Source organism: Taudactylus pleione, unplaced genomic scaffold, assembly GCF_031769625.1.
Source record: "Taudactylus pleione unplaced genomic scaffold, aTauple2 ptg000154l, whole genome shotgun sequence".
Taxonomy (NCBI): Eukaryota; Metazoa; Chordata; class Amphibia; order Anura; family Myobatrachidae; genus Taudactylus; species Taudactylus pleione.
The window spans coordinates 33,138,667-33,152,591 of NW_028284556.1; the positions used below are offsets into that span (position 1 = coordinate 33,138,667).

Below are 13,925 nucleotides of genomic sequence, written 5' to 3' on the forward strand. Positions count from 1 at the left end.
ACATCTCCAGGCTGAAGTCCGTGCTGTAGAGAATAGGGTCTTAGCCCACTGAAGCTACTCCCTATACCTGATGGGGCAGGTTGCTGTGAGATGGAAAAGATCAGTGACATTCTACATAGCGTCCAGAGGGCTTTTGGACGCTCATAGGTAAGCGGGCTTACCCCACTAATGCCCAACCTGACATGGCATAGCCGTTATTCTCCCTTATGCACCCTAGTGGTGGTCCTAGCAGCCATCCGCTCTGTTAATCAGTTGGCTCTACATTTTAGAGCTTCCCTGGTGCATAGTTTTAACATTGAGATTAGTGACACTATTCTACTAGAATCTGTTGACTGGTACCTGACTGGTACTTTCAGGGTTGTCCTAGTGCTCTAGCCTTGCTGTATGGAATGCTTCCCTATATTGGTAGCTCTCCCTGGGTGGCTGTTGCATACGTGCTCTTTAACTGCTAGGGTATCCTGTGTGTTTCAGAATATGTTCAGGCCAGCAGTTGGTACTGTCTACGCACTTCTATCATGTTGGGAATTGTCTGTTGTTTTGGAGTTTATGGCTGTGATTTTCTTTTCAGCTGCAGGTGTTCAGTCGCTGTTTTCTACTCTGTTTTCGGAGTGGGGTTCTGCTGTCTGACCCTCTGAAGGTATTGTAATCTCAATCCTCTAGATGCTGCCTCTGCTTCGTCCCCAGTGTGATCTCCACTCATGGTCTTTTCCTTCTGCTGGTTTACAACTTTGTAGTAGTTGGACCTCCAGAATGGTTGATGGTGACTGTTCGGCCTTGACTTTTACCTCCCTGCATATCTCTTTGTTAGGAGTCTGTGGACAGGATCAGCACTGTTTCTGTAGATTGGTATCGTTATACTTGTATCTATATGATTATGTCCAACAGTGCTGGTATTCTGCTATCTGCGACAGCTGCAGTTTCCTGTTTCCGAATCTGGTACGGTTTTCTCGAATTTTGTTCTCGGGTTACTGCCCTTCTCATATGGATTCTGGTTGGAGCTCTCTGCTCCCAATAGTCTGGTTTGGTCTGTTTTCAGCTGAGTTTACAGGGTTCTGATGCTTCTCACCTGAGGGTGTTTTCTCGCTAGCCACTTATTCCATTCTATTTACGCTGTAAGTTGTGGAAGTTCTGTGTCTGTTCTGCTTGGAGTTCTGATTGTCTCCTGGCTCACTACACTTGATCCTCCGCTCTTGCCTTCCATTGAACCTCTGGTTCTTGGCGGTCCCTGTTTCTGTTGGCCAAAGGGTCGGCATGTTCTCCGCGCTTCCCACCCAGGAGGTTGGCTTTGGGACGTCCCCACTGTCTTGAACTCCAGTGTCCCCTAGTGGATGAAGGAGAAAACAGGATTTTGGTACTTACCGATAAATCCCTTTCTCCGATTCCACAGGGGACACTGGACGCCCGCCCAGCGCTGCGTACCTGCCAGTTGTTTGGTTCCTTCTATGGTTGTGTGACTGCATAATTCCCTGCAGTGGTTTCCTCTGTTCTCCTTCAGTCGGTCTTGTTTCGTTCTGTGGTCTTCTCCTTCTCCTTGTTTTCCTGTTGTCCTCCGTCTCCTCTCGGGCTCAGTTCTTAAACTGGGGCTGATGGGGCATAGAGGGGGAGGAGCCAGTCACACTTCTAGATTTTTTTTAAAGTGCCAGGCTCTACTCTACCACCGTCTATACCCCACTGTCTTGAACTCCAGTGTCCCCTGTGGAATCGGAGAAAGGGATTTATCGGTAAGTACCAAAATCCTGTTTTCCATAGTTAAGTGCATTTTCTTTAAATGACTGCACATTTGTATTAACTACAGAAGTGTCCACATACATCTTACTTCCTTGCACGTTAAACCGCCTTTCTAGTCGGACCATGCCATGGCGTGAGTCTGTAGTGCAGAGCATCTTTTCGTGCAACTTTTTAGCTACAAATGCATCTTATTCGCAAAGCCTTGCGAAAAGGATGCACAAGCAGCTGCTTTTGTTGGATAATGCATCCCCTCACGATTACTGCTGTATCCCAACTATCTTCTGTCCGGATAAGTTCTTGGTTTTTCTCATTTTGTTAAAATTTATTAATCCTGTTTTTCTTTTCTTATGTTTTGTTTTCCTTTAGAGTCCAAAGATGTGCCATGTTGCAGTTCTCAGACTTCCATGAAAAGCTTCTAGACACGCTCTGCAAAAAGACAGATGATGGACTGGCAACAGAGCATGCTCAGAGCTTAGTCCTAGACATTCTCTGCTGGCTGGCTGGTGTACATTCTAATGGACCGGGCAGGTATTGTTACATAGTTTAGGTTTAAAGGCACATATTTCATGTTGTATTATTCCTCCTCATCCCTAGCTAGTTGATCCAGAGGAAAGCAGAATCTCTCAGCAATACAGTTTTTGAAGTGTGTAAAGAAACATTTTTTTCATATTCTCAATGAGACAAGCTCTATATTTACTTTGCTTTGAACATTTCTAATTATTCCTGAGATGTTAAAGAAGATTCTATCCTTTCTAAAACCGTATCCATGAACATGTATTCTAATCAACAGTTGCAATTGTTCTGGCACCTTTTGTATCAAATTAAATGAAAATATAATTACAACATGTCCAATTGTGCAGTCAATTGGAGTCTTTTCCTTATATATTGTGTGTGTATATATGTATGTGTGTATATACGTATGTATGTATATATATATATATATATATATGCGCTTAGTGACTTTTAATAACTGTCCTTAAATTTCATTAAAAGCTTTATTCATAATGTTTCCACACAATCACGTTACATCAAATTTTTTTTAATCCTTTTTAAGCACATTTGGATAGTTAATGTTTATAGACCCTTTTCCAGCTTTTCTGTACTTTTTTTTTTTTTTTTTTTCCCCCACAAAGGTTGTATAATCAGTAGTACTGAGTTGTCACTTGTTATAATTATCCAACATCGTTTTAGCAACACTGAATATATTAATTTCCATAAATGCCAATAGGTCAAGATTTCTTAATTAACTTGCCGAACTCCTAGCATTTCTGAACATACACTTGTTTCTAGCCTGTGCAAATGTTTGCTTTTGTGATTTGTAATTATTTTTTTTTTTTCGATTAACTATAACCATGGGATCATCTTGCATTTATTTAAACCCTTACCATATGCACCTTTCCTTTTGTGTATTGACTTACTTAATAATCTGCTCACTCGTTGAAGAAAGAAACTAGTCACCTCAAATCTTTCTCCTTAAACGCACAAGATTTAGCCATTCTTTTATCTACCCATGGTCTCATTGTTTCTTGTCAGTCGTGCAGTTCTTCATATTCAGAGGAGTTCACACTGCGTCTTTCCTTTCATTTCACGACCTATTTCACTATGATGACTTCATATTCCATTTATTGTCATTGGTAATTTTGTCAATTTGCTTTACCAAGTTACAGAAGCCTCAGTTTTAAGTGATTCTTCTGACAATTTGCCCTTTCTTTCTAGAATTTCTTATTACTGCAACGATTCTTGTCCTTCCTGTTTTTTCTTCCCAACTGTTACTTCCTTATCTGTATGATGAAGGTCCTTTTTATTTCTTGTATACATTTGTCTGCCGATGGTTCGGGCTTGGATGAGTCTGAATCTGAGGCATCATCTTGAGTAGTTGTGCAGTGCCCAATTCGGTCTTGGATCTGTCTATTCAGTTTAAGGATGGGGCCTTGAGTTTACAGGTCACAGACGTCTCGGATCTGCTGGTCCGTTAGGCTCTGGACATCCCTGAAAGTGATATACCGGGGCCTTCCAATGTTTCTCAGTTTAAGTGAATAGTGATGTCTGGTTTTGTTTCCTCCGTTTTTGGATCTCGAATATCTAGTTAATTAGATACAAAGTAAGTTCCAGTTTCACATTAATGTTTGGGCAGAGTATTTTGTTGTTTTTGCTGTTTACTGTCTTTAAACCTACGTATTCCAAATTGGTCAGTATAACAGGCACCAGTGCCTCCCTGGATCTCCTGGGTTGTGATAGTCTGTTTCTTCTTCAGGGTCCATAGAGATCCACAGGGATACCATGGGGGAATATTATAATTGGAGACCAGGCACTAAACAGTTATTGCTTCAGCTCCCAGGATGCCTCGGGTCCTCCTCCATATATACCCCGCACCTAGCCATAGGACTTCAGTTGTTCATTTGGTGAGGCAGGTTCAAGACGCAGCTTTGTAACAGGGGACTGCTCAGGGAGTCGTAAGCTTTTGTTTTATGTTTTTTTTTGTTTTTGGGTTGGCAGTACTAAGCGTCTGAATTGAGCTCCATCTACCTCCGCCGGGCCGCAACACCAGTAACTGGGCTGGTGATTTCGGCGGGTCGTGGCTGAGCTTGCTAGCTGCAATGCAGCTACCCAAACTGCTACTGGACGCACGGAAATGTCAGGTAAGGCGATTCCTTGCTTACGGGGATTCGTGCGCGCCAGTCCTTGCTTCTGGTGTCAGACACACAAGAAGCCACTGCAGTCAGAGCCCGGGATTGTCTGCGTCTTCACCACCAGGGTCATATCGCTCTGACGCCGGGGATCGGCAGCAGATACTTCTGCTGCCACAAGGCCAGCGTACTGGCTAGTTAACGCAGCTTAGGGGAGGTAGGTGCTACCACGGCAGCTCCTCGCATGACCCAGATGCAGTCCCTACGAAGGGTTTTGCGCATCTGGGTTGTCCACCTACCCTCCACGTCTATATGAAACGCTCACTGTCCACGCTCAGTGCGCCCTGTAGCTGTTGGTCTCAGGAGGGTTTGGGTCAGTCTCCCTGTATACCTCTCCCTTGGTAAGGTATATAGTGCTCTATATCCTACCATTGCGATGTGTTAGTGTAATTGATTTAGAGTCGATTGTAATTTTTTTTACTTATGCATTGTATGTGACTGTTTGCTGGCTGCTGTATTGACACTGTCTTTTATTTCTGCCTGTCAATTATAACTATCACTGTTTTTCTCTCCATCCTCTTTCCTGCCTTGGGTGTTGCTCTCTTCGCTTCTATCACACTTGGCTGATTCAACAAGCTGCACCAGAGCATACAGCGACACCCCAGGCAGGAAAGAGAAGCTGCACAGGTTGTGACAGGTGTAGGGTGCTAGAATGAACACTAGTTCAGTTCCGTTCGATATCTTGGGAGAGGTGGTGTGGTGTGTTGGAAATATATGATCTCCTGGGCTCCTCTCTCAGATGTTTTTTCGCCACTAGTCTAAATGGAGATGAGGAAAAGCTTCTTTATTCTACTCTGGGATTGTCACTACAGTTATGGATAAACGAGAGATTGTGGTTTTGTCCTTTCTTTCTGGGTCCCATCATAATTTATTTTTGTTATTAAATCTATTATATAGCCAGCAGACCTCTCTATCGCTCCAAAGAAGTGAATGATTTGGATCATGGTTGGAGCAGAGGCGGAGGGCATGGTGGGACAGCTCTCTTGCCATGGTCTCCTCCCCTCCCACTGCAGTTGAGCATGAAACTGATTTTCAGCACATGACAGAGCTGCTGATTGGTGTGTGGAAGATCAAAATTTCTTGATGTAAAAGGCAGTAGTTTCTTAATCATTTAGGTTATCCAGCTACTGAACAGAGTGTTGAGATGTAGATCTCTGAAGGTTAAGGGTTCGCTATTTGTTTATTTGCAGTGAAAACTGTAACCCTAAGATGAGAGATCTTTTTATAATCAGTGATTGCAAAATACACGCTATATCGCTTTTTTAGGTGGTACAAGAAACCTGGGACCCAGTTTTTAAAAATGATCGGATCCTGCAGGATGCGCTGGCGCTATGTGTACCGCAGTAGCAAATAGGCGTGCAGCGGTGTCCCTCCAGCCATTCACCATGCGACGCCGTCCCCCCAGCCAATCGCTGTGTAGCGACTACCCCCAGCCAATCGCCACACGGTGCCAGCCCCCCAGCCATTCACCAGAACCCCGGATGCTGCAGACCGTTGCCAGTGAAGAAGACGTCAGAGAAGAGGACCTGCCGCTGCTAAAGACACACCTGGGTAGGAGAGGATTCTGCCTGAAGCCGGAGACCTCCTGAGTCCCCTTACTCCCGGGAGCGCAGAGGATGGATTAGAGGACCACAGTTTCTGGACCTTGGTGATGGAGCGCAGTCCGGTGTGGTGCCTAGCATCCCGGGCAGCACTGCAGATAGTGGCCGCTGTCTAGAGGAGGAGCTGGGCACTGCTGTGGACGGTTAGAACCCTCGTTTAATTTACCTACAGTACCTTAAAGGTTGGTTTTCAGGCAAGCCATAGTGGTCGGGCTAAGCAGATTGCATTGCAGAGAGAGGAGGGAATCTGTTGTCCTGGTGGAAATAGAATGAGTGCATTTCGGGCCTCCTAGGTCCAAAGGAGGTTGACAGTTAGAGTATGCCGAGCAGGAGTTAAAGTTTGGGAAACTGTTCCGTGACCGCAAGATGGGCATCTGCAAGGTGAGTGTGCAGCAGTTGGGACAGAATAGTGCAATTTGGGCAAGCAATGGAGGTTCGTCCTTATTCACAAGTTATTTTAGTGATTATTTGTTGGAGATTGCCCATAGTGCCCTTTATAGACCCCGTAATCGCATAATACGTGTTGAAGGTGGATTGCGCACAGGGCAGAAGGCAGCTGCAGACGGATAACAGTGACCAGGCCAAGGGCTCCCAGCAGAAGCAAAAGAGGTAACTACTGCCCCAAGTTTTATCTACCCATACCCCCTCCCTACCCCAAGTACTGCCCCAGCTGCTATCCTAGTCCTCTCCCTACCCCCAGCGCTGCACCTAACCCCTTCCTTGCCCCCCCAGTACTGCCCTAGCTGCTATCCACCCTACCCCCCCGCTCTACCCCCAGTACTGCCTGCCACTTGGCCCCCATACTGCCCCAACTACTATCTACACTTGCCCTCTCCCTACCCCCCAGTGCTGCCCCCGCTCCTATCTTCACCCCAGCTACCCCCAAACACCCTTTTTACCCCCCAGTACTGCCCTAGCTGCTATCTACCCTTACCCCCTCCCTACCCCCAGTACTTCCTGGTATTAACCCCTTCCTTGACCCCAGCACTGTCACAACTGCTCTGTCCTCACCCCCCATAATATGTTGTGGGACCCAGAAATCGTGGATTAGGTCCCCAATTTTTGAAAGGGAAGTGTCCATGGGACCCACAATTTTTTTTCGCTCAGTGCGATCACTGATAGTGCATACAGCCCCCACTTTTGGCTTCTATATTTACATGGGAACATTAAACTCTTCTACACCTGTAAAACCTTTTTCATTTTGGCTATATATGGCCACTTCATCATGTAAGTCTGTTTTTCTATTTGTCCTTCACACCTAACCTTTACTTCAGACAAGTGTGGTCTCCAAGATATCACATTTATAACGTTGTGATTCCAGCTTTTGGACCATCGTAGGTATACAGAGAAAGAGGACACTCCCAATTCCATGGATGTGGTGAGGGATTTGTCCTCTAAAATGGTCAAGAAAGGGTTTTGCCTGCTTCCGAGCAGTCCATTGTTAGATGGATTAATTCCAGTGTTAGTAAGGAAGTAGCATAGAGGGGGTCTGGGCCTCCTATTCATAAAAAAAAATCTCAGGGCATTTTCTACCAAATGGGAGTGCCTCCAGAGGCAATGCAGCACAGAGCTTTGGCTGAGCAGCTGTGTTAGGTCACCAACTGGTTCCCTGGTCATATAGTTGCCAGATGTTACATGTTTCATGTATCCAGGGTTGCCTGTTTTTGGAAGTTGGTGTTTTGCTTTACTTTCACAGAGTTTATCCACTCCGTGTCCCCCACTTGGAATATTCTGAGAAAACGATTTTTTTGTACTTATGGTAAATCCTATTCTGAAAGTGCATATGCAGACCCATCTCCCAACTTTTAATCTCCTGCTGTTTGATTTTTTTTTTATTATTGTTTTTAGGAAGACATCCTTTCCTTCTCCTTGCTCATTCCTCTTTATACTCTCTTTTAGGGCTTTGTTAAACATAACTTGATTGCTCCCAGCAGTCATGGGTGTAGGGGAGACAAACACGGAGAAAAGATTTAGATTAAAAGTGCCTGCACCCCTCCTGTAGTTTTGACCAGTCTTTTGTGAGAGACCGATTATCTCCACGTAGCTGTTGGTGGTGATAGAGCATGCATTTACATATTACAACAAAGGCTTGGGTCCCGTCCTAAACCCCCCCCAAAATTTTTTTTAACTTGGTATAAATTTTGTTTGGCACGTAAATGTGATCTTATGTTTCCATGATTTTGTTGACTTTTTGGAGGTTCGTAGTTCTGTCATCTAGTGGTGAAAGAGAATTCCAATACAGTTTACTGTTATAAGCTAATAATGATTAGTCTCCTAACTGTTTTCTAGCTTGCGGGAAGGAAAAGAGAGTTTGCTGTCTAAAACAAGAAAGTGTCTGTCTGACATTGTGCGCACTTGTTTTTTTGAGGCTGGAAGAAGTATTGCCCATAAATGTGCCCGATTCTTAGCTCTTTGCATTAGGTTGGTATGTTTTTAAATTAAATAACAAAAATTAAAATCCATACATATACTATAGAGATTAAAAAAGCATAGAACACACCATAATATATGTAAACAAATGCTTGGGGTTATTTGGTCTTTTACTTTGTTTCAATAAACTTGTGTTAGCTGGTTTTATTTAAAGTCTTTTAAAGGGTGGTTTTCTTGTTTGTAATAGTAGAAAAATGTAATTTCTTTTTCTTCTCCCTAAGCAATGGAAAATGTGATCCTAATCAACAGGGCTTTGGCTTTGTACTTTTGAAGGCTTTGCTGGAGAACATCACCTATCTACCCTCTGCTGCAACTGGAGGTATATGTTCAGTCATTTGCTTTATTATGGAAAACACTTTGTATCTGTCACTCAACAATAGTTCTGTTGTGTTTTTCTTGCAGGGTCAGTCTACTGGTATTTTGTCTTGTTAAATTATGTTAAAGATGAAGATCTGGCTGGTTGTAGCACATCCTGTGCGTCACTTCTCACAGCTGTTTCCAGACAGTTGCAGGACAGACTTACCCCTATGGAGGCGCTTCTTCAAACCAGGTAACTAATATGTTGAAAAAGTGTTGCTTATAACTTCACTGCTTTTTTCTTTTATATAAATAAACCTACATATGTTTAAATTTGCTCTTTCCTTTCAAATCTTAATTAACCCTACCCATACTGGGCAGATGTAATTACAATTGCTGTCTGACCTTCTCACATACAGGATGAGGGTCATGCCAAAGTTTTCTTTTAGTATAAGTGAAAATATATCTCTTGCCCAGTGAATTTGACTGCCGCATAGTTACAAAGCAATTAAATCTGCTAGACATTGTTATTTTTATTTGTGATTTTTCTCATACTTATACATATTTTGGTCACAGATATGGGCTGTACAGTTCTCCTTTTGACCCTGTGCTCTTTGATTTGGAAGTCAGTGGTTCCTCTTGTAAAAACATTTATAACAGTAGCTCTGGTATACAGTCAGATGAAATTGACCTCTCAGACGTCCTTTTAGGTGAGTGACATATATTTGTTTTTACTTTGTTCTATTATCCACTTCAGCATGTTGGTGGTTCATTCCACATACTTTGTCACAATCTAAAAATAACTTACGTTAATAAGAGTTCTGCTTTTCAATAGAATGAATGACAGCCCAGAATAAAATGAATTCCCTTTAGTTGGCAACGTATAGGCCTATTCTGCCTTGCACATGGAGACGAGATCCTGACTGTTTGGCCCCTCGGCAGATCCTCTGGATCTTTTTGGCCCATTGCAGCCTGTTACTGTGGTCTCAAAATGAATACACTTATAGACTGACTGAAGTCATCCCCCACCCACATATTCCCCAATGCCCTATAAGAATTCTCTAGGTTTTGTTAATGACCTCCCCAACTCAACAAATGTATTTCAGTCAAATTGTGACATTAATGCCAAAATGCTTTAATATACCACAAAATGGATGTCGTCCAAAAACTTCCCAAATGTACAGCCCTCCCCCCCAGCACTGTACTTCCCAACCTGGCTGACCTCTTCCACCTGAAGGATTTCGCCACAGTTGTATATTGCAACCTATTGCAGTACCAGGCCTTATATAAAGAGCCACATACTTTGTATCCTTACTTGGAAGCATAAACTAATTTCTCCTTCATCCACTAGGGGACACTGGAGTTCAAGACAGTGGGGTATAGACGGTGGTAGAGCAGAGCCTGGCACTTTAAATTATTTAAAAGTGTGACTGGCTCCTCCCCCTCTATGCCCCATCAGCCCCAGTTTTTAGAATGTGCCCGAGAGAGCCGGTCGCACATCTGGCTGTCTCCAGCCTTTTTCATATTTTTTATATTTTTTATTTAAACAAGCATTGAGGACAGGCAGACTGCTTGCTGTGACAGTCTGTCTGCTACGGGGGAGCCGCCGGGAGGGCACCACACGGCTACTGCAGCCTGTGTCCGGTGGCCCTGAGGAGGGGGCACCAGCACATGAGTCATCGGACCCTGCGAGGACCCGCCACTGCTGACACCGGCATGTGTCAGAGTTCCTCGCCGCCCCCTCAGCCCAGCATCCCGGCCGCAGCAGCCCGTAAGTATATCCCACCACTCCTGACTAGCTGGAGTGGTGGGCGAAAATGCTGGGCTCAGGACAGCGCGCGCTGCGCGACTGCTACACAGCCTCCTTCCCCCTGCCAGTAAACCTGGCAGTGTCAGAGCTGCTGATGAGACCCGATCTGCACTCAGCAGTCAGCGTCCGGGTCTCTGGCTTACCCTAGCCACTATTCCCCCTCCTATTTAAATGAGGGGATGGATAAAGCAAGAGGCCCCTCTACGTTGGTGACAGCGCGGTGCTAGCCGCAGCTGTCACTGAAGACGCCTGCTCCTCACTCCTATATGCAAGGAGGGAGACTGCCGCGTCCCTCTACTCCCATAACGGGAGTCTGCAGCCCCACTATTATAGCTCTGCATAACGGGGCTGGGGCGGGGCTTAAGGAGCCGCTCAACGCGGCTCTAAGTTGCCGCGCTGGTGCTTGTATGAAAGCACCTGCGCTGGCTTATGCTCATAGCCGCTGGAGAGCGTGGTACAGCGCTCTCAGCGGTTGGTTGCTGTGCCGGTGCTTGTTTGAAGAAGCACCGACGCTGGCTCTCACAGCGCTATGCCAGCCTAGGTAACAGCGCTAGTAGTGCAGAGTCCCTGTTAGCAAGACGGGGGTGATTTACCGCCATTAATGTGGCGTTTGGGGCGGGGCTTAGTGGCGAACCGGCCAAGGCCAAAACGCTGGGCTCAAGGACAGCGCGTGCCGCGCTGCGGTTACAGCTAATGAGCACAGCTGCGCCTTTGTACGGGATCCCTCCTCAGTAGTCTGCACTGCAGCAGCATCCCTGAGGTTAGTAAGCGGCTCACTGTGATAATGCCGCTTCCCTGTACAACGCTCTGGAACATCCTGCCTGAGCAATGCCAGCAGTCAGTTCCAACACAGGGGGCAAGCGCTGACTTCCCCCCCACGGGAGAGAGGCTGGAAGACAGGACCCGCCGTAGCTGAAACCGGCGGAGTCCGGGTCTCCTGCCCCTTCCCCAGCATGGCTGTTAGATGACAGCGGTGAAGTCTCCGTATGCTGCGTTGTCACTTACAGGGAAGTGCGGGCGCTGTTGCAGTACTTGTACAGGGAGGAGGCTTTCCGGTGGCGCACACTCCACGCGCTACTGACCTGTGCCCTCCATTTCAGTATGCGGGCTAGGCATAATGCAGCACGGCCTTAGCGATTAGCAGCTCTCTTCTATTAACAGGAGGAGACACTGCGTTACGCAGCTCCTGGCTGTGCTGAGCAACTTTACATGCCCGCTCCTCCAAATGCTTATTTAGCCCCCCTCGCTTGTGTAGGAGCCATGATCGCTCCTCCCGTGTTATCGGTACCGGCTGGACTTTCAACTACTCCGATTTTATGCGGTTCTACTGCGGGGGCAAGTAGCGCTGTGTTGACTGGATTATATCAGTGGCTTACACAGCGTGGTAATTCAGGAATGCATACGGTCCAGCGACTACAACAGCGGCCCTGCTTCCCTCTTATGGGCAGTAGTATCTACCTGCACACAAGCAGTACAGCTCAGTGCACTACCTGCAACAGGGAGTGCTTTAGCACTGGTCTCCTACGAGACCCCTCCCTTTTTGGGAGTGCTTCAGTAAATAATAAGGGATGTCCGTCACTGTATGACAGGAGTATTCCCAGCTAAATACGCTGTGCTGACGGGACACGGTCCCGCCATTTTGCCAGACAAGTGTAGTGGTTAGCGTTGCTGCCTCGCAGCAGTGAGGTCGTGGGTTCTCTTCCCACAATGGTCCTAGCTGTGTGGAGTTTGCAAGCACCGGGTGTTATGGCTTAACCTAATTAAAGATATATAGTATGTATAGTACTTGTACTAGTCATTGTTCTGGTTGCTGGGGCCAAAACTTATGGTTATAGCTTACCCGTAACCAGGGTTAGCACATTATTGCGTCCCATCCCCAGGCTTATGCCTCATAACCCTGAACACGCTCTCTCGTCTGATTTTGGAAGCTAAGCAGGGTCAGGCCTGGTTAGTACTTGGATGGGAGACCGCCTGAAAATGCCAGGTGCTGTAGGCTTATATAGGTGCCAGCACATATACTACATTTATAGGCTGGTTTTAAAACCTTCCAGTTCTGTATAGTGCTAGCTACTGTGCATAGCTAGTTGTTAGCAGAATGGGAACTAGCCTAAACCCCTGTTTGCACTATAACACCGCGTTATGCGGTTCTGAGAGGTGCCAGTTACTCAGCCAGTGCACATTCCCGGCTAGAGGCGCTGGGCTGACAGGACACAGTGCCACCATTGCAGCGCAGGGTATTACCCAATATCAGGCTTCCCCTTGGCTTTATAACAAAGGGCGCCTAGCTTAATCTAATGGCCTGATATCATAGCCTGTGAAGGTTACCCCTTGGTGTACTTGCTACTCTGCCTAAACTGAGATCGTCTTTTTGATTCCCCCTTCGAAAAACGGGTTAATCTGGAGCTAAATTAGCTCACCTGAAGCACGCACGCTCCTAATATATAAGGCGAGTACACCAGTAACAGAAGTCCCAGGAACGACACCAGTCTGGGACAGCACGCTGCTAACAAATCTTGCCTCTACGCCATAACAGAATGACGGCCACACGGACACATGAGCAGCCTCCCGGCGTGGAGGTAGGCCACGGTGTGTGTGTGTATATATATATATATATATATATATATATATATATATATATATATATATATATATATATATGTGTGTGTGTATATATGTATATATATATATATATATATATATATATATATATATATATATATATATATGTGTGTGTATGTATATATATATATATATATATATATATATATGTGTGTGTATATATGTATATATGTGTGTGTGTATATATATATATATATATATATATATATATTAATATATTAATTACCAGCCCTGCTTTAGAATATATACATGCTGGAGTGAACTTATCCTTCCATGTGGCGCTAATTATGCTCATGTTCTATTTTAAATATTATCGTCACCTACTAAACTTGTATGTAGGTACACGTATGCATATGTGGCTATCGCTTCTTATCCTTACCATAACATACTAGCATAATTAAAGATGCTGCGATTGGTGGCTGGATGCTCCTGATGCGGTAGTTGGTACAATGACTCCGCTTTACACTATCTCTCCCTAGGTATTGGTGTGTGTGTGTGAATATATAATGTTTATACTTCCACATTCATTAGGTTTGCGTAGCCGTCTGGGTTTACCAGAAGTGTAGCCGTCTGGGTTTACCAGAAGCTGTAGGCTATATCCATTCCTATTATATGGTGGTTCTATAAACTAGAGTCATGTTCTGCAGCTTACATAGTCATAGTCACAATTCCCTGGGCATTGCTTCCAGTATGGACCCAATACATGTCCTGGGGCGGCGCCCCATTCGGGGGATCGATTATCATTACAACTAC

At 45.3% G+C, this 13,925-nt stretch overlaps 1 protein-coding gene across 11 annotated transcripts in view; it reads left to right on the forward strand.

Annotated features, from left to right (window-relative positions):
• Positions 1-13,925, forward strand: part of BIRC6 (baculoviral IAP repeat containing 6) — a 403,615-nt gene that overhangs the window by 115,855 nt on the left and 273,835 nt on the right. For 10 of the 11 annotated variants that reach the window (XM_088474413.1, XM_088474414.1, XM_088474417.1 and 7 more), the window contains exons 18-22: positions 2,095-2,256; positions 8,306-8,437; positions 8,668-8,765; positions 8,849-8,996; positions 9,320-9,453. In XM_088474413.1, the coding sequence (XP_088330539.1) occupies positions 2,095-2,256; positions 8,306-8,437; positions 8,668-8,765; positions 8,849-8,996; positions 9,320-9,453 (674 nt within the window). The remainder of the gene's footprint in view (positions 1-2,094; positions 2,257-8,305; positions 8,438-8,667; positions 8,766-8,848; positions 8,997-9,319; positions 9,454-13,925) is intronic. The other variant, XM_088474424.1, reaches the window with a different exon arrangement.